At 45.0% G+C, this 25,534-nt stretch overlaps 1 protein-coding gene across 1 annotated transcript in view; it reads right to left on the bottom strand.

Moving 5' to 3' along the window:
- LOC110536386 (serine/arginine repetitive matrix protein 4) overlaps positions 1–6,253 on the bottom strand; it is a 126,613-nt gene extending 120,360 nt beyond the window's left edge. Inside the window, exon 1 of the mRNA XM_036936350.2 lies at positions 5,249–6,253. Within this exon, the coding sequence (XP_036792245.2) occupies positions 5,249–5,382 (134 nt within the window). The 5' untranslated portion in view covers positions 5,383–6,253. The remainder of the gene's footprint in view (positions 1–5,248) is intronic.
- Between the last annotated feature and the right edge of the window lie 19,281 nt (positions 6,254–25,534).

Genomic DNA, 25,534 nt, shown 5'->3' with positions numbered 1-25,534 from the left:
CTTTGATATGAAGCCCCTAAATAAGATCTGGTGCAACCAATTACCTTCAGAAGTCACATAATTAGTTAGATTGTACACAGGTGGACTTTATTTAAGTGTCACATGATCTCAGTATATATATACCTGTTCTGAAAGGCCCCAGATTCTGCAACACCACTAAGCAAGGGGCACCACCAAGCAAGCGGCCCCATTAAGATCAAGGAGCTCACCAAACAGGTCAGTGACAAAGTTGTGGAGAAGTACAGATCAGGGTTGAGTTCGAAAAAGATATCCAAAACTTTGAACATACCACGGAGCACCATTATATCCATTAAGATGGCACCTCAACAAACCTGCCAAGAAAGGGCCGCCCACCAAAACTCACGGATCAGGCAAGGAGGGCATTAATCAGAGAGGCAACAAAAATACCAAAGATAACTCTGAAGGAGCTGCAAAGCTCTACAGCAGAGATTGGAGTATCTGTCCATAGGAAAAAATCCATTGCTTAAAGGTAAAAGTAATCAAACACGTTTGATGTTTGCCAAAAGGCATGTGGGAGACTCCCCAAACATATGGAACAAGGTACTCTGGTCAGATAAGACTAAAATGGAGCTTTTTGGCCATCAAGGAAAACGCTATGTCTGGCGCAAACCCAACACCTCTCATTCCCCTGAGAACACCATCCCCACAATGAAGCATGGTGGTGGCAGCATCATGCTGTGGGCATGTTTTTCATCGGCAGGAACTGGAAAACTGGTCAGAATTGAAGGAATGATGGATGGCACTAAATACAGGGAAATTCTTGAGGGAAACCTGTTTCAGTCTTCCAGAGATTTGAGACTGGGACGGAGGTTCACTTTCCAGCAGGACAATGACCCTAAGAATACTGCTAAAGCAACACTTGAGTGGTTCAAGAGGAAACATTTAAATGTCTTGGAATGGCCTAGTCAAAGGGGCGGCAGGGTAGCCTAGTGGTTAGAGCGTTGGACCGGAAGATTGCAAGTTCAAACCCCCGAGCTGACAAGGTACAAATCTGTCGTTCTGCCCCCACTGTTCCTAGGCTGTCATTGAAAATAAGAATTTGTTCTTAACTGACTTGCCTGATTAAATAAAGGTAAAAAATTTAAAAAAAAAATAAAAGCCCAGACCTCAATCCAATTGAGAATCTTTGGTTTGACTTAAAGATTGCTGTATACCAACGGAACCCATCCAACTTGAAGGAGCTGGAGCAATTTTGCCTTGAAGAATGGGCAAAAATCTCAGTGCCACGCTTATAGAGACCTACCCCAAGAGACTTGCAGCTGTAATTGCTGCAAAAGGTGGCTCTACAAAGTATTGACTTTGGGAGGGTGAATAGTTATGCACGCTCAAGTTTTCTGTTTTTCTGTCTTATTTCTTGTTTGATTCACAATAGAAAATATTTTGCATCTTCAAAGTGGTAGGCATGAGGTTTAAATCAAATGATACAAACCCCAAAAAAATACATTTTAATTCCAGGTTGTAAGGCAACAAAATGGGGAAAAATGCCAAGGGGGGTGAATACTTTCACAAGCCACTGTACATTTTGGTGTCAGAGAAAATGCAGTAAAAAGTACACTGTTTTCTTTCTGAATGTAGTTAAATAAAAGTAAAAGTAGTCAAACAATATTTTTAGTAAATTAGACGTACCCCAAAAAACAACTTAAGTAGGACTTTAAAGTATTTTTACTTAAGTACTTTACACCACTGATAAGTTAGGGCTACAGCGCTTGCTAGGACAGATGTCCCAGTACTTTACACCACTGCCATCAATGAAGGTTATTAGAGAAATTGTGATCTTACGTGAACTTCAGAGCTGTTACACTGTTGATCGTGACATAATGTTAGTTATTTTGTGTGTTAGTACCGTATGTAAAAGGCAATACCATTTAAGCAATAAGGCACCTTGGGTGATTGTGGTATGTGGTCATTATAGCACGTCTAAGTGCTGTTTTTAGCATGGCGCATTGCGGAGTGACTAGATACAGACCTTAGCTGTGGTATATTGGCCATATACCACAAACCCCCCAAGGTGCACTATTGCTATTATAAACTTGTTACCAAAGTAATTAGAGCAGTACAAATGCATGTTTTGTCATATCCATGGTATACGGTCTGATATACCATGGTTTTCAGCCAATCAGCATTCAGGGCTCGAACCAACCAGTTTATAATGATATTTATACAAATTGCTCACTATATTGGGCCATTTCATTTTCAGCATGGATCCAGAAACTATAGTGGATAACCAGGCCAGCTCATTACAGCTTGGTTTGGCTCGACTCGGTTCGGCTTAATAGTTTGAAAAGGAATAGGGTGTAATTTGTGACAGGGAGAGTCTCCTGTTGATAAGTGCTGCCCCATCCTGACGGCAGCACGTCACTGTGTGAATGCCCAGACTGGGTTTTTGTGTTACTTTTTTTGGTCAGGATGGGGCGATAGGATGAGGGATAAAGTTGTCAGTGCCGGGGGATCGTGTCTGATTGTGAGGATGGGATCAGCTAGAACAGGAGGATCAGGATAAGTGGATGAGAGAGAGATAGAGGAGACGATAAACACTGATACAACTGTCTGTCTGTCTGTCTGTTTTTCTCCTGCCTGCCTGCCTGTCTGCCTGCCTGCCTGTCTGTCTGTCTGTCTGTCTGTCTGTTTTTCTCCTGCCTGCCTGTCTGTCTGCCTGCCTGTCTGTCTGTCTGTCTGTCTGTCTGTCTGTCTGTCTTTCTCCTGCCTGTCTGTCTTTCTGTCTGTTTTTCTCCTGCCTGTCTGTCTTTCTGTCTGTTTTTCTCCTGCCTGTCTGTCTTTCTGTCTGTATTTCACCTGTCTGTCTGTCTGTTTTTCTTCTGTCTGTCTGCCTGTCTGCCTATCTGTTTTTCTTGTCTGCCTGCCTGCCTGCCTGTCTGTCTGCCTGTCTGCCTATCTGTCTGCCTGTCTGTCTGTCTGTCTGTCTGTCTGTCTGTCTGTCTGTCTGTCTGTCTGTCTGTCTGCCTGCTCTGAGGGCTAATAGTACAATGAAAGTGGGCATGAACATAACACACATGTTGTTTTACCCTCTGTTGGGAACAAACAATTGATTCCCTTCAAAAAATCTTTAACCTAACCTTAACCCCAAACCCCTAACCCTAATTCTAACCCTAACCCTAATTCCTACCCTAACCTTAAACCTAATCCTTTAACCTAAAATAGCCCCTTTCCTTGTGTGGACCTGACGAAATGTCCCCACTTCCGGTCCCCAAAAGGATAGTAAAACCAAACACACACACACACATACACACACACTGAAAAGGAGCATGAATACGTAACACACACGGTGGCACTTCACAGAGAGACAAAGGCATATGGCCACCATGTCACTGGAGGGGACAGAGCCTCAGAGAGAGAAGATAAGACAAGCATGTAACCTTTAAAAGAAATTGGGAAATTCTACTGAAGCCTCTGTCATGTTTACTTGATATGCCTGCCTGTCATGTGTTTTTTTCTCTGTTATGTAATCCTCTATCTACATATAACATGTAGACATGTTGAAACCTTAACTCAGGGGTGTCAAACTAATTTTGTCCCAGGGGCCGCATTCGGTCTTTAACGAGTTCCGCACTGAAAATGTGTTATATTTCCTCACGACAAAATGTGGAAAAAATAGGCCTGTATCCATCATTTCTTTTTTGAATTTTCCATGACTGTCTAGTTTTTATGTCAGTGATTATTAGTGAGCTGGACACAGTCAATAAACTGTATGAATGTAGTGATTATTAGTGAGCTGGACACAGTCAATAAACTGTATGAATGTAGTGATTATTAGTGAACTGGACCCAGTCAATAAACTGTATGAATGTAGTGATTATTAGTGAGCTGGACACTGTCAATAAACTGTATGAATGTAGTGATTATTAGTGAGCTGGACACAGTCAATAAACTGTATGAATGTAGTGATTATTAGTGAACTGGACCCAGTCAATAAACTGTATGAATGTAGTGATTATTAGTGAACTGGACACAGTCAATACACTGTATGAATGTAGTGATTATTAGTGAGCTGGACACAGTCAATAAACTGTATGAATGTAGTGATTATTAGTGAGCTGGACACAGTCAATAAACTGTATGAAGTCCATTATCATCTATTCACAGTTTCGATATGGTTTTAGTCATTTTAAAGCAGGGGTCAAAGTAAGGCGGTATGTTCGGATAACAGGAAAACAAATAGTGAGCCTATCATATGAGCTTATAACAATAATGAAAACACTATTAAGAAAATTCTAGAATATAACAAGGCATGAAAAATGAGCGAATGGACTTGAAAGCGGGTGAAATAGCCTAAGCTCCAAAATGCGATGTGGTTCGATGAGAACACTCGACACCAAGACGTGTCCAGACAGAAGTGGACTCGTAAATTATGGCCTAATGACCATCACCAAATGTCATCAGACGTTTTTATGTTTTGTGTAACAGGTCTCTTTCCATCCTGCGCTGTTTGTAGGCTGAATGTATGTTGTGACTAGATGAATGTGGCCACTAGCCTAGTAAAGAAGACCTCAATCAGATGAAAACACCACAATAAAAGGTAACACATTTTAAAAGTGAAATAACCAATCTTTACGACTGGGCCAACAGAGATCCTATTGAATTAATAGGGATTCTATACGTAATTCAAAGATTAGGTACAGAAAATATGTTGGGGCATGCGCAGCATATAGGAGGTCACATACCGGGAAGAAATGAATTCTACTTGCACCCCTGTTTAAAGTATATTGAGTCCCCCCTCCCCCCCCCAAAAATAAAAAAAAGAATAATACAAATAATCATAAATAAAAGCAATATTGTATTTACACAATTGAACTCACACCACCTGCATGATGGATTGGTCCCCCACGTGGGCCGTATGTAGGACACCCGTATATTCCTTATTAATTCACTTGGTGTTGGACTGTCTACTGACTGCTCATAGTTACACGAGGTTTTACCACCTGCTTGTTTGCTTGATTCAGCTACAGCCCAAACATTTTCTACATACTTATCTTTCTTATCTACCAGCATGTCTACCGGTGGGCAATTCTATCATACGTATAGGTACAAAATAAGCCAGATTTTTACAAAACTACAGTTGCATTATTGACATAGAGAGAGATGAAGAGAATTGAGAGATTGAGCGTATTGTATGGTTGAATTGTTCAACAATGTGGATTGGCAATAAAAATGTCAAATGTGTGTTCCGTCAATAAAGCCTTTTGAAATTTTAATTATAGAGATAACTGACCTGATTACCCTCCTCCGTGCGGTGATGCTGGCCACGATAATGCTCCCTGGTCTCGGTGTGGCCACAGCCTTAAACGTCCCCTTCCAGAACTTCTCAAAGAGCTGCTTCTCCCACTGGTGCTCCAGGCTGGCCATGCTGTCCACTGTCCCCAGGGGGAGAGGGGCGCAGGGAGCCAGGGAGCGAGCCAAGGGGGGCTGGGGCTGGGGGTCCAGGGCTGCCCCTGGGAATGGGGTCTCGACGAGGGAGACTTCACATATACTATACTACAGGAATGTGTTGGAGAGCGGAGCGCTCCGGAGCTGTCCAAGTACTGAATCTGAATCCACACAGGGAAACACAGCAAACAGCAAACGTTGTTCTCTTCCTGCTAGAGTAGGTCAATGTGTCAGTGCTCAGAGCTGCTCCTCTCCTCTCTTCTGTTCTCTTCTTTCTACGGGGGGAGCATGTGGACCAAGCTGGACAAGACAAAGGCTTCTTCTACTGCTGCTGCTGCTGCTGCTGCTGCTGCCACACCGTCAGGCTGGTTTTTGTTCTCTCTGAGGGGGTAGCGTTTCTCTCCCTCTCCTCTTCCCTGTCTCTGTGCTCTGTGTTGTGTGGTAGTCTTCAGTTAGAGCAGAGAGTCACAGGCCATACAGGAGAATCCTCCTCTCCGGTCAGAGCCAAGGAGCCAGTGACGGACGTAGTGTGTGAGGGAGTGATTCTCAGCGTGTTGCACAGGGACTCATACACACCGACGGGTGGATGAGATCTGAGAGCCGAGGCGAGTGTGTGCTGACTGTATATGTCTGGGTTTGTGGGCGTGAGTGAGAGAGTGGGTTTGAGAGTGTATGGATGAGCGTGCAGAGTGTGTGACGTGTGTGTTCAAAGCGAGTGAGGAGCCCAGCTGACTGGTAGCTTGTTTTGTCTTTCTCAGACTGTGACGTTGGGAGGCTGGGGGTAGGTCAGGGGGAGTAGGACACCTTCTTTCTCCTATCCTCTGTATCTCTCTCCTCTCTCGTTCTCTCTGTCTACCTCTCTCTCTCATTCTCTCTTTTTCACTCTCTCTCTCTCTCTCTCTCTCGATCTCAATCTTTTTTTCTCTCCCCTCCTATTATTTTATGTCTTATTTCCCTCACTCTGTTCCCTCCCTTTAGTTACTCTCATCCTGTTACTCAGTCTCTTTCCCTTTTAGTGTCTCTGTGTCTCCCTCCCTCCCTCTAGGCCCCTCTATCTCTCTCTGTGTCTCTCTCCCTACCTCCCTCTAGGCCCCTCTCTCTCTCTGTGTCTTGGACAAAGGGCCAAGCCGTTTGCCTCCATTAGCATAACAGAAGGCTGGGTTTGAGAGAAGCAGCCGGTGCATGTGCCTGACACAATAACCCCCAAGGCTCAGAGTTTGTCCCCAGCAAGCCTGTACCTACCTACAGTATACAACATAACCCAACACAACAGCACAGTCCAACAATGTAATATTACACAGCCCAACACAACCCAGATTACAGAATAACAACACAACAGTGTTTCACCAGCTATTCTACACAGTGCAACTCTTCTAGCTACAATATGCACCATACCACACCACAACCCAATCCCCTCTCTCCTCTCCCTGCCGCTCACATCATCTGTCATAATATCTACAAATGCAATGCTGAGTACTCAATTTAGGAAGACATATTTATTAATCATTTACTGTTGGATAGGCGTAAGGATTTAAAATTGACTGTACTTTGACAGTTTTTTTATTGAACCTTTATTTAACTAGGCATGTCAGTTAAGAACAAATTCTTATTTACAAAGATGGCCTACACCGGCCAAACCCAGATGATGCTGGGCCAATTGTGCGCCACCCTATGGGACTCCCAATCACTGCCAGTTGTGATACAGCCTGGATTCAAACCAGGGTGTCACGTCCTGACCTTAGTTCCTTTTTTCTGTCTCTGTTTTCTGTCTCTGTGTCTGCACCAGACAGAACTATTTCGGTTTTTGTTCATTCTCTTTGTTATTTAGGTTAATCAGTGTTCAGTTCCAATAATAAAGATGAACACATACCACGCTGCACCTTGGTCCTCACCTTCTTCCACCAACAGTCGTTACAGAACTACCCACCACAACCGGACCAAGCAGCGCGGTAACCAGGAGCAGAGGGTTCTGGACTCCTGGACATGGGAGGAGATTTTGGACGGTAGGGGACCCTGGGCACAAGCTGGGGAATATCGCCGTCCCAGGGAGGAGCTGGAGACAGCTAAAGCTGAGTGGCGGCGTTATGAGGAGTTAGCACGGCAGCGCAACAGGGACGAGAGGCAGCAAAAAAATTATTGGTGGGTGCACACGGGGAGTGTGGCTAAGTCAGGTAGGAGACCTGAGCCAACTCCCCGTGCTTACCGTGGCGAGAGGTGGACCGGGCAGGCACCGTGTTATGCCGTGAGGCGCATGGTGTCCCCAATGCGCAGGCATAGCCCGGTGCGCTACATCGCAGCTCCTCGTATCGGCCGGGTTAGAGTGGGCATCGAGCCAGGACGAATGAAGCCAGCTCAGCGCATCGGGTCTCCAGTGCGTCTCCTCGGCCGGGTTATATGGCACCAGCCCTACGCACGGTGTCCCCGGTTCGCCAGCACAGCCCAGTGCGGTCTGTTCCACCCCACCGCACTTGCCGGGCTACAGGGAGTATCCAGCCAGGACAGGTTGTGCAGGCTCGGTGCTCGAGACCTCCAGTGCGCCTCCACGGTCCGATCCATCCGGTGCCTCCTCCACGCACCAGGCCTCCTGTGGCAGCCCCACGCACCAGGTTGTCTCCCAGTCTCCTCCCTCCAGGTGCTCCCTCCTGTCCAGCGCTTCCAGGGTCTCCCTCCTGTCCAGCGCTTCAAGAGTCTCCCTCCTGTCAGGAGCTGCCAAAGCCGCCCGTCAGTCAGGAGCTGCCAGAGCCGCCCGTCAGTCAGGAGCTGCCAGAGCCGCCCGTCAGTCCGGAGCTGCCAGAGCCGCCCGTCAGTCAGGAGCTGCCAGAGCCGCCCGTCAGTCAGGAGCTGCCAGAGCCGCCCGTCAGTCAGGAGCTGCCAGAGCCGCCCGTCAGTGAGGAGCTGCCAGAGCCGCCCGTCAGTCAGGAGCTGCCAGAGCCGCCCGTCAGTCAGGAGCTGCCAGAGTCGCCCTTCACTCCGGCGCTGCCAGAGTCGCCCTTCACGCTGGCACTGCCAGAGCCGCCCGTCAGTCAGGAGCTGCCAGAGTCGCCCTACACTCCGGCGCTGCCAGAGTCACCCTTCACGTCGGCGCTGCCAGAGTCTCCCGCCTGTCCAGAGCTGCCGGAATCTCCCATCTATTCAGGGCCCGCTGCAAGGGTCCCTAGTCCGAGGTTGGCGGCGAGGGTCGCCGCTCCAGAGGCGCCACTTAAGTGGGCCAAGACTATGGCGGAGTGACGTCACGCGCCAGAGCCGCCACCGCTGACAGATGCCCACCCAGACCCTCCCCTATGGGGTTAGGTTTTGCGGCCAGAGTCCGCACCTTTGGGGGGGGTACTGTCACGTCCTGACCTTAGTTCCTTTTTTTTTATGTCTATGTTTTCTGTCTCTGTTTCTGCACCAGACAGAACTGTTTCAGTTTTTGTTCATTCTCTTTGTTATTTAGGTTAATCAGTGTTCAGTTCCAATAATAAAGATGAACGCGTACCACGCCGCACCTTGGTCCTCATCTTCTTCCACCAACAGCCGTGACACAGGGTGTCTGTAGTGACGGTGACGCCTCAAGCACTGAGATGCAGTACCTCAGAGCGCTGCGCCACTCGCAAGCCCAAGTGGCAGTGACGATACATCTGAATATTTATGATCAAGGAATACACTGCAAGCAATACATCTCTGGCAGCAAAAACATCCACTATTACTTGACCTTACCAGAAGCTTCTCTAAGTTTTTGTATGTGGTTAGAACATGCAGACTTTTGATCCGTCATAAATGGGGATAACAATCACCTGGCCAGGCTTGTTCTAATAGATATGCACGGAGGCACTCCAAACTAAAGCCAAGCTCAGTTAGATTATACATTAGCTGATAACATGAAAGTTAATGTCGAACAACACCAGCCACTTAATGATAAAAGCGGGCAGCCTGGATTGTCATCACTGTGCTTTGAATAAAGAGAGAGTCAGGGTATCAGTCCCAAATGGTACCCTATTCCCTATGCAGTGCACTACTTTTGACCAGGGCCTGTAGGCAGTAGTGCACTATTAGGGCATAGGGTGCCATTTGGGATGCAACCAACAACCACTCTTCAATTAAAACACACAAAGTTGACGTTTATTGTCATGAAGCAGAACTGAGTGATTTCCCCATAGATAGGCCAGCTGCAAAGTCAAAACTGGCTATATTGTAAACATGAATGAAAACAGAAAATATGGTTAGCAGTGTGGTTAAGGTTAGGGTTAAGGTTAGGGTTGTATTTTTGGGGGGGCTTTGCCAGTTAGTGACCACTCTATAGAGCTGTCTCCAGAACAAGATTCATGATGAAAAACGCTAGTCTGCTTAAAAATCTGCTCGAAATCTTGCATATACTTTGAGCGTTTGCTCAAGCCTGTCTGGAGTGCCAGATGGCTGGGGTTGGAACTTTTGTGACTATTCTATTGGTTCCATTGCACCAGACAAGCTCAATCAAACTCAGATAAAGTATGGGACATGATTTGAAATAGTCTTTGAACCGAGGTCTGACACAGAACCATGTCAACTGGACACTTGCTGAATATGTTTAAATTATGGGCTGTAATACATTATGAAATCACTGGTTTTGCCCTCACATTTGATATTCAGTTTAGTTCTAAGGGTTGTGTTGAAGTCTTTCTGAAAGGGTCAGACGTGCAGCAGGTTTTTCCCCCAGAGGGAATAAAACATACAAGGTAAGATACAATGATAATTTACAGTTTATGAGAAAGAACATGGTTAAAGATGCTATGCATGGGAGTTTGTAAAAATGTTGCATTGTAATTTCAGAAAATGTCCATAATATACGGAATCTGCAGTAATAGCGGAATGATAAGTGTTTCACAGTATTACTTACCAGACAGTGCTGTGATTGGCTGTGATATTTGCATATTGATTTCTCCCGCCGGAGCGACATCTGGGAAAATGGGAAAGCTGTTTTAGTGTAGCCAATGTACTAGCCAATTTCAAGTAGCCAATTTAGAAATCTCTCTGTCATTTCTTTGTTTCTAAAATTCAAAATTTTTCACTAAAATTTCAGTTTGTGAGAAAACAAGCACCGGATACTGTAGGGAATCATTGTATTTTATTAACACGTTTTTTACTTAACCTTTAATATATATTCAATCCCAAATAAATTATTATTACAGCTGTTTGAAGCTGGTGGATCAAACCCAAAAGTTAAAAGTGTAATGAACAGGAGGGGAGACAGAGAGCTGGTTTCAAGCACAGAGCGCAGCAGGTGTTTATTTGTAAAGGCACCTCATTGGAGGAGGCAGGTAGCTGGGTCCAGGGGCAGGCAGAAGGTCATACACAGGAGGAGGCAGGTAGCTGGGTCCAGGGGCAGGCAGTAGGTCATACACAGGAGGAGGCAGGTAGCTGGGTCCAGGGGCAGGCAGAAGGTCATACACAGGAGGAGGCAGGTAGCTGGGTCCAGGGGCAGGCAGAAGGTCATACACAGGAGGAGGCAGGTAGCTGGGTCCAGGGGCAGGCAGAAGGTCATACACAGGAGGAGGCAGGTAGCTGGGTCCAGGGGCAGGCAGAAGGTCATACACAGGAGGAGGCAGGTAGCTGGGTCCAGGGGCAGGCAGAAGGTCATACACAGGAGGAGGCAGGTAGCTGGGTCCAGGGGCAGGCAGTAGGTCATACACAGGAGGAGGCAGGTAGCTGGGTCCAGGGGCAGGCAGAAGGTCATACACAGGAGGAGGCAGGTAGCTGGGTCCAGGGGCAGGCAGTAGGTCATACACAGGAGGAGGCAGGTAGCTGGGTCCAGGGGCAGGTAGAAGGTCATACACAGGAGGAGGCAGGTAGCTGGGTCCAGGGGCAGGCAGTAGGTCATACACAGGAGGAGGCAGGTAGCTGGGTCCAGGGGCAGGCAGAAGGTCATACACAGGAGGAGGCAGGTAGCTGGGTCCAGGGGCAGGCAGTAGGTCATACACAGGAGGAGGCAGGTAGCTGGGTCCAGGGGCAGGCAGAAGGTCATACACAGGAGGAGGCAGGTAGCTGGGTCCAGGGGCAGGCAGAAGGTCATACACAGGAGGAGGCAGGTAGCTGGGTCCAGGGGCAGGCAGAAGGTCATACACAGGAGGAGGCAGGTAGCTGGGTCCAGGGGCAGGCAGAAGGTCATACACAGGAGGAGGCAGGTAGCTGGGTCCAGGGGCAGGCAGAAGGTCATACACAGGAGGAGGCAGGTAGCTGGGTCCAGGGGCAGGCAGAAGGTCATACACAGGAGGAGGCAGGTAGCTGGGTCCAGGGGCAGGCAGAAGGGCATACACAGGAGGAGGCAGGTAGCTGGGTCCAGGGGCAGGCAGAAGGTCATACACAGGAGGAGGCAGGTAGCTGGGTCCAGGGGCAGGCAGAAGGTCATACACAGGAGGAGGCAGGTAGCTGGGTCCAGGGGCAGGCAGTAGGTCATACACAGGAGGAGGCAGGTAGCTGGGTCCAGGGGCAGGCAGAAGGTCATACACAGGAGGAGGCAGGTAGCTGGGTCCAGGGGCAGGCAGTAGGTCATACACAGGAGGAGGCAGGTAGCTGGGTTCAGGGGCAGGCAGAAGTTCATACACAGGGGGTCCAAAAAGACAACAGTACAGGCAGGGAAAAAGTTAGTAACATCATCCGGGAGATCAGGCAATAGGTTGATAACAGGAAACCCGATAGGCTAAAGTACAGGCAGGGAATAGACAGACGGTGTCGATAGTGAGGCAGGCCAAAACTATCATACAAGGAGGAAACAGGAACAAAAGTATCTATATCCACAGAGTCCTATCTCGACATATCCTGAAAGGCCACTGCAAGGAAGAAGCCACTGCTCCAAAACCGCCATAAAAAAGCCAGACTACGGTTTATAATTGCACATGGGGACAAAGATCATACTTTTTGGAGAAATGTCCTCTTGTCTGATGAAACAAAAATAGAACTGTTTGGCCATAATGACCATTGTTATGTTTGGAGGAAAAAGGGGGAGGCTTGCAAGCCGAAGAACACCATCCCAACAGTGAAGACCGGGGGTGGCAGCATCATTTGGGGTGCTTTGCTGCAGGAGGGACTGGTGCACTTCACAAAATAGATGGCATCATTCGCCTATGTTACACACAGGGGAGAAGTTCTGAGAAGTTCTGGGTGTAGCACCTTTACACGTAGAACCTTTACACGTAGCACCTTTACACGTAGAATCCTTTACACGTAGCACCTTTACACGTAGAACCTTTACACGTAGAATCCTTTACACATAGCACCTTTACACGTAGAATCCTTTACACGTAGCACCTTTACACGTAGAATCCTTTACACGTAGCACCTTTACACGTAGAACCTTTACACGTAGCACCTTTACACATAGAACCTTTACACGTAGAACCTTTACATGTAGAACCTTTACACGTAGAACCTTTACACGTAAAACATTTACATGTAGCACCTTTACACATAGCACCTTTTACACTTAGAACCTTTACACTTAGAACCTTTACACGTAGCACCTTTACGCGTAGCACCTTTACATGTAGAACCTTTACATGTAGCACCTTTACACGTAGCACCTTTACACGTAGCACCTTTACACTTAGAACCTTTACACATGGCACCTTTACATGTAGAACCTTTACATGTAGAACCTTTACATGTAGCACCTTTACACGTAGCACCTTTACACTTAGCACCTTTACACGTAACACCTTTACGCGTAGCACCTTTTCACGTAGCACCTTTACGCGTAGCACCTTTACACGTAGCACCTTTACACGTAGAAGCTTTACACGTAGCACCTTTACACGTAGCACCTTTACACGTAGCACCTTTACACGTAGCATCCTTTACACGTGTATGAAGACGTAGTCATGTTCTAGCTTTTGTGTTTTGGTGACGTTATTCCAAATAAATTAATGACTCAAACTCTGAACCTGGTGAAAACATATGGTAAATCTTTCCCTAAAATGGTTAAACAGTGGCCTGGTCCCAGATCTGTTTGCTCTTGTCAACTCCAGTGGGAGTTGGCAAGAGAGCAGAAACAGACTGACATCCAGGCTAGGAAAATAGCTACGTGATGTGCAGGTGGGACATCACAGGTCAGGAATAAATACAGAGATAGTTGGGAGGTATCTAATTGACGTGATGGTGGTCTTTCAGATACAGTTTTACAACATGGATTGAAAACTCAATATGTGAAATAAGCTTTTTATCTTCCCACTGTAATTTCTGTGAAGACGGCGTTGATGAATGCATGCTGATACTCTCTCTTCTCTCTCCTCCAACCTGTGAATACCTTCATCCCCCCCAAAATAACTATTTAAAAGGCATCCTGTACATCCATTAATGGACTCTTTCTTCTCATCTTATTCATCTGTTACATTGCACCTACAAAAAAGATAGCGCATATGTGTGAGTGTCTTTTGAATTTTAAATGAATGATATACAATATCATAGTATAAATGACTTGTGATCTTAGTTCAACTATCTTACCCCCACCAGAACCAAAAATAAAATAGTTTCTTACTCCATTGTTTGTATTTGTATATATTTATACAGTCAAAAGTTTGGAAACACCTACTCATTCAAGGGTTTATTTTTACTATTTTCTACATTGTAGAAAAATAGTAAAGACATCAAAACTATAAAATAACACATGGAATCATCTACATTAGTAACCAACAAAGTGTTAACAAATCAAAATATATTTTACATTTGAGATTCTTAAAAGTAGCCACCATTTACCTTGATGACAGCTTTGCACTGTGGCGTTCTTTCAACCAGCTTCATGAGGTAGTCACCTGGGATGTATTCAATTAACAGGTGTGCCTTGTTAAAAGTTAATTTGTGGAATTTCTTTCCTTCTTAATGCTTTTGAGCCAATCAGTTGTATTGTGACAAGGTAGGGGTGGTAGCCCTATTTGGTAAATTACCAAGTAAACGACCAAGTAATTTGGTAAAACACCAAGTCCATATTATGGCAAATAAGCAAAGAGAAATTACAGTCCATCATTACTTTAATGACCTGAAGGTCAGTCAATACGGAACATTTCAATAACTTTGAAAGTGTCTTCAAGTGCAATCGCAAAAACTATCAAGCGCTATGATGAAACTGGCTCTCATGAGGACCACCATAGGAAAGGAAGACCCAGAGTTACCTCTGCTGCAGAGGATACATTCATTAGAGTTACCAGCCTCTGAAATTACAGCCCAAACAAATGCTTCACAGATTTCAAGTAACAAACACATCTCAACATCAACTGTTCAGAGGAGACTGCGTGAATCAGGTTTTCATGGTCAAATTGCTACAAAGAAACCACTACTAATGGATACCAATAAGAAGATGAGCCCTGCTTGAGCCAAGAACAACGAGCAATGGACATTAGACCAGTGGAAATCTGTCCATTGGTCTGATGAGTCTAAATTTTAGGTGTATGGTTCCAACCACCATTCTTTGTGAGACGCAGAGTAGGTGAACTGATTACCTCTGCATGTGTAGTTCCCACCATGACGCATGATGGAAGAGGTGTGATGGTTTGGGGGTGCTTTGCTGGTGACACTTAAGCAGTATGGCTACCACAGCATTCTGCAGCGATACGCCATCCCATCTGGTTTGTGCTTAGCGGAACTGTCATTTGTTTTTCAATAGGACAATGACCCAACATAACTCCAGGCTGTGTAAGGACTATTTGACCAAGAAGGAGAGTGATGGAGTGCTGCATCAGATGACCTGGCCTACACAATCACCCAACCTCAACCCAATTAACCCGACCTCAACCCAATTAACCAGACCTCAACCCAATTGCTTTGTTTATTTTTTTTATTTTTTTATTTTACCTTTATTTAACCAGGCAAGTCAGTTAAGAACAAATTCTTATTTTCAATGACAGCCTGGGAACAGTGGGTTAACTGCCTGTTCAGGGGCAGAACGACAGATTTGTACCTTGTCAGCTCGGGGGTTTGAACTCGCAACCTTCCGGTTACTAGTCCAACGCTCTAACCACTAGGCTACCCTGCAGAGTGAAGGAAAAGCAGCCAACAAGTGCTCAGAATATGTGGGAACTCATTCAAGACTATCATCAAGACAAAAGGTGGCTACTTTAAAGAATCTAAAATCTCAAATATATTTTGAATTGTTTAACAATTGTTTTTTGGTTACCAAACTCAGCAAAAAAAGGAACTTCCTATCACTGTCAACTGCATTTATTTTCAGCAAACTTAACATGTGTAAATATTTGTATGAACATAACAAGATTCAACCACTGAGACATAAACTGAACAAGTTCCACAGACATGTGACTAACAGAAATTGAATAAGGTGTGGTCAAAATCGAAAGTAACAGTCAGTGGCCACCAGCTGCATTAAGTACTGCAGTGCATCTCCTCCTCATGGACTGCACCAGATTTGCCAGTTCTTGTAGTGAGATGTTACCCCACTCTTTGACCAAGGCACCTGCATGTTCCAGGACATTTCTGGGGGGAATGGCTCTAGCCCTCACCCTCCGATCCAATAGGTCCCAGACGTGCTCAATGGGATTGAGATCAGGGCTCTTTGCTGGCCATGGCAGAACACTGACATTCCTGTCTTGCAGGAACTACGCACAGAACGAGCAGTATGGCTGGTGGCATTGTCATGCTGGAGGGTCATGTCAGGATGAGCCTGCAGGAAGGGTACCGCATGAGGGAGGAGGATGTCTTCCCTGTAACGCACAGCGTTGAGATTGCCTGCAATGACAACAAGCTCAGTCCGATGATGCTGTGAAACACCGCCCCAGACCATGACGGACCCTCCACCTCCAAATCGATCCCGCTCCAGAGTACAGGCCTTGGTGTAACGAACATTCCTTTGACGATACACGTGAATCCGACCATCACCCCTGGTGAGACAAAACCGCGACTGGTCAGTGAAGAGTGCTTTTTTCCAGTCCTGTCTGGTCCAGCGATGGTGGGTAGGCAACGTTGTTACCTGCCTTACAACAGGCCTACAAGCCCTCAGTCCAGCCTCTCTCAGCCTATTGCGGACAGTCTGAGCACTGACGGAAGGATTTTGAGTTCCTGGTGTAACCTGGGCAGTTGTTGTTGCCATCCTGTACTTGTCCCGCAGGTGTGGTGTTCGGATGTACCGATCTCCCTGTAGCGCTGTCTTAGGCGTTTCACAGTACGGACATGGCCATTTATTGCACTGGCCACATCTGCAGTCGTCATGCCTCCTTGCAGCATGCCTAAGGCACGTTCATGCAGATAAGCAGGGACCCTGGGCATCTTTGTTTTGGTGTTTTTCAGAGTCAGTAGAAAGGCCTCTTAAGTGTCCTAAGTTTTCATAACTGCCTGCCGTCTGTAAGCTGTTAGTGTCTTAACGACCGTTCCACAGGTGCTTGTTCATTAATTGTTAATGGTACACCGAACAAGCATGGGAAACAGTGTTTAAACCCTTTACAATGAAGTTCTGTGAAGTTATTTGGATTTTTACGAATTGTCTTTGAAAGACACGGTCCTGAAAAAGGGACTTTACATGATTCCATATGTGTTATTTCATAGTTTTGATGTCTTCACTATTATTCTACAATGTAGAAACTAGTAAAAAAAAATAAAGAAAAATCCTTGAATGAGTAGGTGTGTCCAAACTTTTGACTGGTGCTCTATATATATTTGTAAGCAAACACTGTATATTCTCAAAACATGGTTAAAACTATACTTTTGATGTCATGGATGATCAGACTTTTGCTGTACATAGCTACAGTGCCTTTGGAAATTATTCATACCCCTTGACTTTTTCCACATTTTGTTACGTTACAAAAATCCTCAGTGATCTACACACAGTATGCCCAGCCAGAGCCTGGACATGAACCCGCTCAAACATCTCTGGAGAGACCTGAAAATAGCTGTGCAGTGACGCTCCCCGTCCAACCTGACAGCTTTAGAGGATCTGGAGAGAAGACCTGGAGAAACTCCCCAAATACGGGGGTGCCAAGCTTGTCAGCGTCATACCCAAGACTCAAGGCTGTAATCCCTGCCAAATGCTTATTTTTTTGGGCTTTATTTTGCTAAACTTCCTATAAACCTGTTTTTACTTTGTCATTATGGGGTATTGTGTGTAGATTGATGAGGGAAAAAGCCATTTAATAAATGTTGGTATAAGGCTGTAGCCTAATAAAATGTGTAAAAAGACAAGGGGTCTGAATACTTTACAAACACACTGTATGTCTATGAATTTGAGAGTTGTTACATATTTCCAGCCCCATCCTTCAGCTGTTTACCAAAAGAGTGGCAGGGTTGCTGTTTTGTTATATGAACCTCGGATTTCCCCTTTAACTTACATCAATCAGTGGGGAAAATATTAGAATATAATTGTAAAGCAAGATTGCTTCTCACTCGAGGAGACCAGACTAGACAACAATGTCCATAATTGCAGTTATTATACAAAATGAAAGATCTAGCTATCTAACAATACATATTGGTTTGTACTTGTTTGTATCTGACCTAAATTAAGCAAATCAAAAAGTGTACGGACTACCATATCACATTATTTATATTTTCCAATGACCTGCTTTGGTCAACAGTTTTTATTATTACATTTTTCAGCCTGTTCCCCTGATCGTCAAAATGTATTTTCTAGATAATTGGAGCGTTGTTGGACTGGCAGTTATATCTCTATGGTTGCAATACCTTTGAAAGCTAGAATTTGTTTTGTAGAAAATATCGTCAATGAAGGTAAAACTAAATAGCATCAACACATACTGGATGGATCGGGACAGGGGTTCTGAAAGTTTAAATGTTACTTCATAATTAAAAAAAGTTAGTTTCAGAATCGGTATTATTTTAACATGATTTCCTTCTTTGCCAATTGTATACGCATTTCATTATAGGCCTTTTCACCTGACAAGTTGGACGTTTCTGAAAGCTCCTGGAATAATTCCCTCTGCGAAACTTAAAAGCTGTCCTTCCAACGATGTTCTAGAAATGACTTTTAAAGTAGCTCCACCAGAATACAACTCCAATCCATGACGCAGAAATTACCTGCAGAGGCTCACATTGGCCTCAAGTGGCACCCTGTTCCCTACGTAGTGCATTTGCACATGTTCTATTTCTTTACAGTGTAGAACGGGGACTGGGGCCTCTTGTCAAAAAAACAACAGAGGCTCTTCGATTGGTTTAATGTATTACTCTCCTTTCTGTCATTAAAATGCAAACTCAAAAGTCCAGGCAGACAGTCGGACCTGGCTGCGTAAACCCGATAAGATATTCCATTTTCTATTTGTTGCACATTTTGGTGGTGGCTGGTGTGAAAGCTGTATGCATTCTGATCAACAACCTTGTCCCCTAGAGGTAATTAGGTGTGGCCTCACTTCCATTGTATTAAACCTCTTATGTGGGATGGGATGCATGGAGATTTAATGAACAGTTGATGTAAATAATAGCTGATATCTCAAAGTGCTGTACATAAACCCAGCCTAAAACCCCAAACAGCAAGCAATGCAGGTGTTGAAGCACGTTGGCTAGGAAAAACTCCCTAGAAAGGCCAAAACCTAGGAAGAAACCTAGAGAGGAACCAGACTATGAAGGGTGGCCAGTCCTCTTCTGGCTGTGCCAGGTGGAGATTACAACAGAACATGGCAAAGATGTTCAAATGTTCATAAATGACCAGCATGGTCAAATAATAGGTCTGGGACAGGTAGCACGTCCGGTGAACAGGTCAGAATTCCATAGCTGCAGGCAGAACAGTTGAAACTGGAGCAGCAGCACAGCCAGGTGGACTGGGGACAGCAAGGAGTCATCATGCCAGGTAGTCCTGAGGCATGGTCCTACGGCTCAGGTCCTCCGAGAGAGAGAAAGAAAGAGAGAAAGAGAGAATTAGAGAGAGGATACTTAAATTCACACAGGACACCGATAAGACAGGAGAAGTACTCCAGATATAACAAACTGACTGACTGAGTAATGTAGAGTAGTATATAGTAGTAGAGTAGAGTAGTAAAATATAGTGGAGTAGAGTAGTGGAGTAGAGTAGTGGAGGGGTGTATAGTTTTAGAGTAGAGTAGAGTAGTAAAATATAGTAGAGTAGTGTGTAGTGGTAAAGTAGAGTAGTATAATAGAGTAGAGTATAGTAGAGTAGTGTATAGTAGTAGAGTAGAGTAGTAAAATAGAGTAGTAGAGTATACTGTAGTAGAATATAGTAGAGAAGTGTATAGTAGTAGAGTGGAGTAGTAGAATAGAGTAGTAAAGTAGTGTACTGTAGTAGAGTAGAGAAGTAGAATAGAGTAGAGTACAGTAGTAGAGTAGTGTAGTGTATAGTAGTAGAGTATCGTAGAGTAGAGTTGAGAAGTGTATAGTACTAGTTTAGAGTAGAGTAGAGTAGTGTGTAGTAGAGTCGAGTAGTGTATAGTAGTAGAGTTGAGTAGTAGTTTAGAGTAGTGTAGAGTAGAGTAGAGTAGTGTAGAGTAGTGTAGAGTAGTAGTTTAGAGTAGTGTAGTGTAGTGTAGAGTAGAGTAGAGTAGAGTAGAGTAGAGTAGAGTAGAGTAGAGTAGAGTAGAGTAGTGTAGAGTAGTAGTTTAGAGTAAAGTAGAGTAGAGTAGTGTAGAGTAGTGTAGAGTAGTAGTTTAGAGTAGAGTAGTGTAGTGTAGTGTAGGGTAGAGTAGAGTAGAGTAGAGTAGAGTAGTGTCGTGTAGTGTAGTGTAGAGTAGAGTAGTGTAGAGTAGTAGTTTAGAGTAGAGTAGAGTAGTGTAGAGTAGTAGAGTAGTGTCGTGTAGTGTAGTGTAGGGTAGAGTAGTGTAGAGTAGTAGTTTAGAGTAGAGTAGAGTAGTGTAGAGTAGTAGAGTAGTGTCGTGTAGTGTAGTGTAGGGTAGAGTAATGTAGAGTAGTAGTTTAGAGTAGAGTAGTGTAGTGTAGTGTAGAGTAGAGTAGTAGAGTAGAGTAGTGTAGAGTAGTGTCGTGTAGTGTAGTGTAGTGTAGGGTAGAGTAGTGTAGAGTAGTAGTTTAGAGTAGAGTAGTGTAGTGCAGAGTAGAGTAGAGTAGTGTCGTGTAGTGTAGTGTAGTGTAGTGTAGAGTAGTGTAGGGTAGTAGTTTAGAGTAGAGTAGTGTAGTGTAGAGTAGTAGAGTAGTGTCGTGTAGTGTAGTGTAGTGTAGAGTAGTGTAGAGTAGTAGTTTAGAGTAGAGTAGAGTAGTGTAGTGTAGTGTAGAGTAGTAGAGTAGTGTCGTGTAGTGTAGTGTAGAGTAGTGTAGAGTAGTGTAGAGTAGTAGTTTAGAGTAGAGTAGAGTAGAGTAGAGTAGTGTAGTGTAGTGTAGTGTAGTGTAGTGTAGTGTAGAGTAGTGTAGAGTAGTAGAGTAGTGTAGTGTAGTGTAGAGTAGTAGAGTAGTGTCGTGTAGTGTAGTGTAGTGTAGAGTAGTGTAGAGTAGTAGTTTAGAGTAGAGTAGAGTAGTGTAGTGTAGAGTAGAGTAGTGTAGTGTAGTGTGGTGTAGAGTAGTGTAGTGTGGTGTAGAGTAGTGTAGTGTAGTAGAGTGTAATGTATGGTAGTAGAGTCGTGTAGAGTAACAGAGTTGAGTAGTGTAGTGTATAGTTGTAGAGTAAAGTAGAATATGGTAGTAGAGTAGTGTAGAGTAGTAGAGTAGTGTAGAGTAGTAGAGTAGTGTGGTGTAGAGTAGTGTAGTGTAGTGTGGTGTAGAGTAGTGTAGTGTAGTAGAGTGTAATGTATGGTAGTAGAGTCGTGTAGAGTAACAGAGTTGAGTAGTGTAGTGTATAGTTGTAGAGTAAAGTAGAATATGGTAGTAGAGTAGTGTAGAGTAGTAGAGTAGTGTAGAGTAGTAGAGTAGTGTGGTGTAGAGTAGTGTAGTGTAGTGTGGTGTAGAGTAGTGTAGTGTAGTAGAGTGTAATGTATGGTAGTAGAGTCGTGTAGAGTAACAGAGTTGAGTAGTGTAGTGTATAGTTGTAGAGTAAAGTAGAATATGGTAGTAGAGTAGTGTAGAGTAGTAGAGTAGTGTAGAGTAGTAGAGTAGTGGAGTAGAGTAGAGTAGTGTATTGTAGTAGAGTAGAGTAGTGTATAGTAGTAGTGTAGAGTAGAGTAGTGTAGTGTATGGTAGTAGAGTAGAGTAGAGTAGAGTAGAGTAGAGTAGAGTAGAGTAGAGTAGAGTTGTAGAGTAAAGTTGAGTATGGTAGTAGAGTAGAGTAGTGTAGAGTAATAAAATAGAGTAGAGTAATAGAGTAGAGTAGTGTATAGTAGTAGAGTAGTGTAGAGTAATAGAGAAGAGTAGTAGAGTAGAGTTGTAGAGTAAAGTTGAGTATAGTAATAGAGTAGAGTAGTGTAGAGTAATAGAGTAGAGTAGTGTATAGTTGTAGAGTAGTGTAGAGTAATAGAGAAGAGTAGTAGAGTAGAGTTGTAGAGTAAAGTTGAGTATAGTAATAGAGTAGAGTAGTGTAGAGTAATAGAGTAGAGTAGTGTAAAGTTGAATGACACAAATATTAATTTCCACTAAGTTTTCTGCTTCAGTGTCTTTAGATATTTTGTCAGGTGTTACTATGGAATACTGAAGTATAATTACAAGCATTTCATAATTGTAAAAGTCTTTTATTGACAATTACATGAAGTTGATGGAAAGAGTCAATATTTGCAGTGTTGACCCTTCTTTTTCAAGACCTCTGCAATTCACCCTGGCATGCTGTCAATTCACTTCTGGGCCACATCCTGATTGATGGCAGCCCATTCTTGCATAATCAATGCTTGGAGTTTGTAAGAATTTGTGGGATTTGTTTGTCCATCCGCCTCTTGAGGATTGACCACAAGTTCTCAATGGGATTAAGGTCTGGGGAGTTTCCTGGCCATGGACCCAAAATATCAATGTTTTTGTTCCCCGAGCCACTCCATCATGCTGGAAAAGGCATTGTTCATCACCAAACTGTTCCTGGATGGTTGGGAGAAGTTGCTCTCGGAGGATGTGTTGGTACCATTCTTTATTCATGGCTGTGTTCTTAGGTAAAATTGTGAGTGATCCCATTTCCTTGGCTGAGAAGCAACCCCACACATGAATGGTCTCAGGATGCTTTACTGTTGGCATGGCACAGGACTGATGGTAGCGCTCACCTTGTCTTCTCCGGACAAGTTTTTTTCCAGATGCCCCAAACAATCTGAAAGGGGGATTCATCAGAGAAAATGACTTTACCCCAGTCCTCAGCAGTTCAATCCCTGTACCCTTTGCAGAATATCAGTCTGTCCCTGATGTGTTTCCTGGAGAGAAGTGGCTTCTTTGCTGCTCTTCTTGACACCAGGCCATCCTCCAAAAGACTTTGCCTCACTGTTTGTGCAGATGCACTCACACCTCCCTGCTGCCATTCCTGAGCAAGCTCTGTACTGGTGGTGCCCCGATCCCGCAGCTGAATCAACTTTAGGAGACGGTCCTGGCGCTTGCTGGACTTTCTTGGGCGCCCTGAAGCCTTCTTCACAACAGTTGAACCGCTCTCCTTGAAGTTCTTGATGAGCCGATAAATGGTTGATTTAGGTGCAATATCCTTGCCTGTGAAGCCCTTTTTGTGCAAAGCAATGATGACGGCACGTGTTTCCTTGCAGGTAACCATGGTTGCCAGAGGAAGAACAATGATTCCAAGCACCACCCTCCCTTTGAAACTTCCAGTCTGTTATTCAAACTCAATCAGCATGACAGAGTGATCTCCAGCCTTGTCCTCGTCATCACTCACACCTGTGTTAATAAGATAATCACTGACATGATGTCGTCTGGTCCTTTTGTGGCAGGGCTGAAATGCAGTGGAAATGTTTTGGGGGGATTCAGTTAATTTACATGGCAAAGAGGGACTTTGCAATCAATTGAAATTCATCTGATCACTTTTCAAAACATTCTGGAGAATATGCAAATTGCCATCATACAAACTGAGGCAGCAGACTTTGTGAAAATTAATATTTGTGTCATTCTCAAAACTTTTGGCCACGACTGTATATTAGTAGAGTAAAGTAGAGTATAGTAGTAGAGTAGACTAGAGTAGTGTATGGTAGTAGAGTATAATATAATAGAGTAGGGTAGAGTAGAGTAGAATATAGTAGAGTATAGTAGTAGAGTAGACTAGAGTAGTGTAAAGAAGAGTATAGTGTAGAGTAGACTAGAGTAGTGTAAAGTAGAGTATAGTAGTGGAGTAGAGTAGTGTATGGTAGTAGAGTCAAGAAGATATATAGGGAGAGAGGGATAGAGGGACAGGGAGAGAGGAGAGAGGGACAGGGAGAGAGGAGAGAGGGATAGCGGGACAGGGAGAGAGGAGAGAGGGATAGCGGGACAGGGAGAGAGGAGAGAGGGATAGTGGGACAGGGAGAGAGGAGAGAGGGACAGGGAGAGAGGAGAGTGGGAGAGAGGGACAGTTAGAGAGGAGAGAGGGATAGAAGGACAGGGAGAGAGGAGAGAGGGATAGAGGGACAGGGAGAGAGGAGAGAGGGACAGGGAGAGAGGGACAGGGAGAGAGGAGAGAGGGAGAGATGGACAGGGAAAGAGGAGAGATGGATAGAGGGACAGTTAGAGAGGGAGAGAGAGAGAGGAGAGCGGGAGAGAGGGACAGGGAGAGAGGGAGAGGGACAGGGACAGGGAGAGAGGGACAGGGAGAGAGGAGAGAGGGACAAGGAGAGAGGAGAGATGAGAGAGGAGAGAGGGATAGAGGGACAGGAAGAGAGGAGAGCGGGATAGAGAGAGAGGAGAGTGGGAGAGAGGGACAGGGAGAGAGGAGAGAGGGAGAGGGACAGGGAGAGAGGAGAGAGGGACAGGGAAAGAGGCACAGGGAGAGAGGAGAGGGATTGAGGGACAGGGAGAGAGGAAAGTGGGATAGAGGGACAGGGAGAGAGGAGAGAGGGAGAGAGACAGGGAGAGAGGGACAGGGGGAGAGGAGAGAGGGATAGAGGGACAGTTTGAGAGGAGAGAGGGATAGAGGGATAGGGAGAGAGGAGAGAGGGAGAGAGGGACAGGGAGAGAGGAGAGAGGGAGAGAGGGACAAGGAGAGATGAGAGAGGGACTGGGAGAGAGGAGAGAGAGAGAGGGACAGGGAGAGAGGGACAGGGAGAGAGGAGAGAGGGATAGAGGGACAGGGAGAGAGGAGAGAGGGACATAGGGACAGGGAGATGAGGAGAGCAGCATATCTGTTCTCCTGGGGTATAAAACCACCCAACCCAGTCAATGTAATTACCTCTCATGACTGTAGCTTATGCACCTCCCTCCCTCCCTCCCTCCCTCCCTCCCTCCCTCCCTCCCTCCCTCCCTCCCTCCCTCCCTCCCTCTCTCACCTCCTCCCTCTCTCCCCTCTCTCTCCTCCCTCTCTCCTCTCTCTCTCCTCTCCACCCTCAAGCAACAGTAGAGCGATGAAATAGATGGTTCTTTCCTCACAAGACAACCTCACTGCATGTTCTACAGTCATCGCCATAGAAACCATGCAGCGGTTACACACGTCTAGAGATGAAAAGCATAAGTGAGGATTTTCCTAAGGATTGTTGAACCTACACAGAACAAAAATATAAACGCAACATGCAACAATATCAAAGATTTGACTGAGTTACAGGTCATAAGACTAAATCAGTCACTTGAAATAAATTAATCTATCAAGGCACAAGTTGTGACCCAAATGCAGGCACAGGAGGCAGATGGTTGGAGTCTTACAATGTTTATTCATCCAAAAGGAGTAGGGAAGAGAATGGTCGTGGACAGGCAAAAAAGTTCAAAACCAGATCAGAGTCCAGGAGGTACAGGGTGGCAGATAGGCTCATGGTCAAGGCAGACAGAATGATCAGGCAGGTGGGTACAAAGTCCAGAAACAGGCAAGGGTCAAAACCGTGAAGACTAGAAAAAGGAGAATAGCAAAAGTAGGATAACGTGGAAAAACGCTGGTTGACTTGGAACATACAAGACAAACTGGTACAGAGAGACAGGAAACACAGGGATAAATACACTGGTACAGAGAGACAGGAAACACAGTGATAAATACACTGGTACAGAGAGACAGGAAACACAGAGATAAATACACTGGTACAGAGAGACAGGAAACACAGGGATAAATACACTGGTACAGAGAGACAGGAAACACAGGGATAAATACACTGGTACAGAGAGACAGGAAACACAGGGATAAATACACTGGTACAGAGAGACAGGAAGCACAGTGATAAATACACTGGTACAGAGAGACAGGAAACACAGGGAT

This window comes from Oncorhynchus mykiss, chromosome 11 (genome assembly GCF_057628025.1).
Source record: "Oncorhynchus mykiss isolate SJ-2025 chromosome 11, ASM5762802v1, whole genome shotgun sequence".
NCBI lineage: Eukaryota > Metazoa > Chordata > Actinopteri > Salmoniformes > Salmonidae > Oncorhynchus > Oncorhynchus mykiss.
Note: the sequence above shows the minus strand (reverse complement) of the source record. Positions and strands in the feature narration are given on the sequence as shown.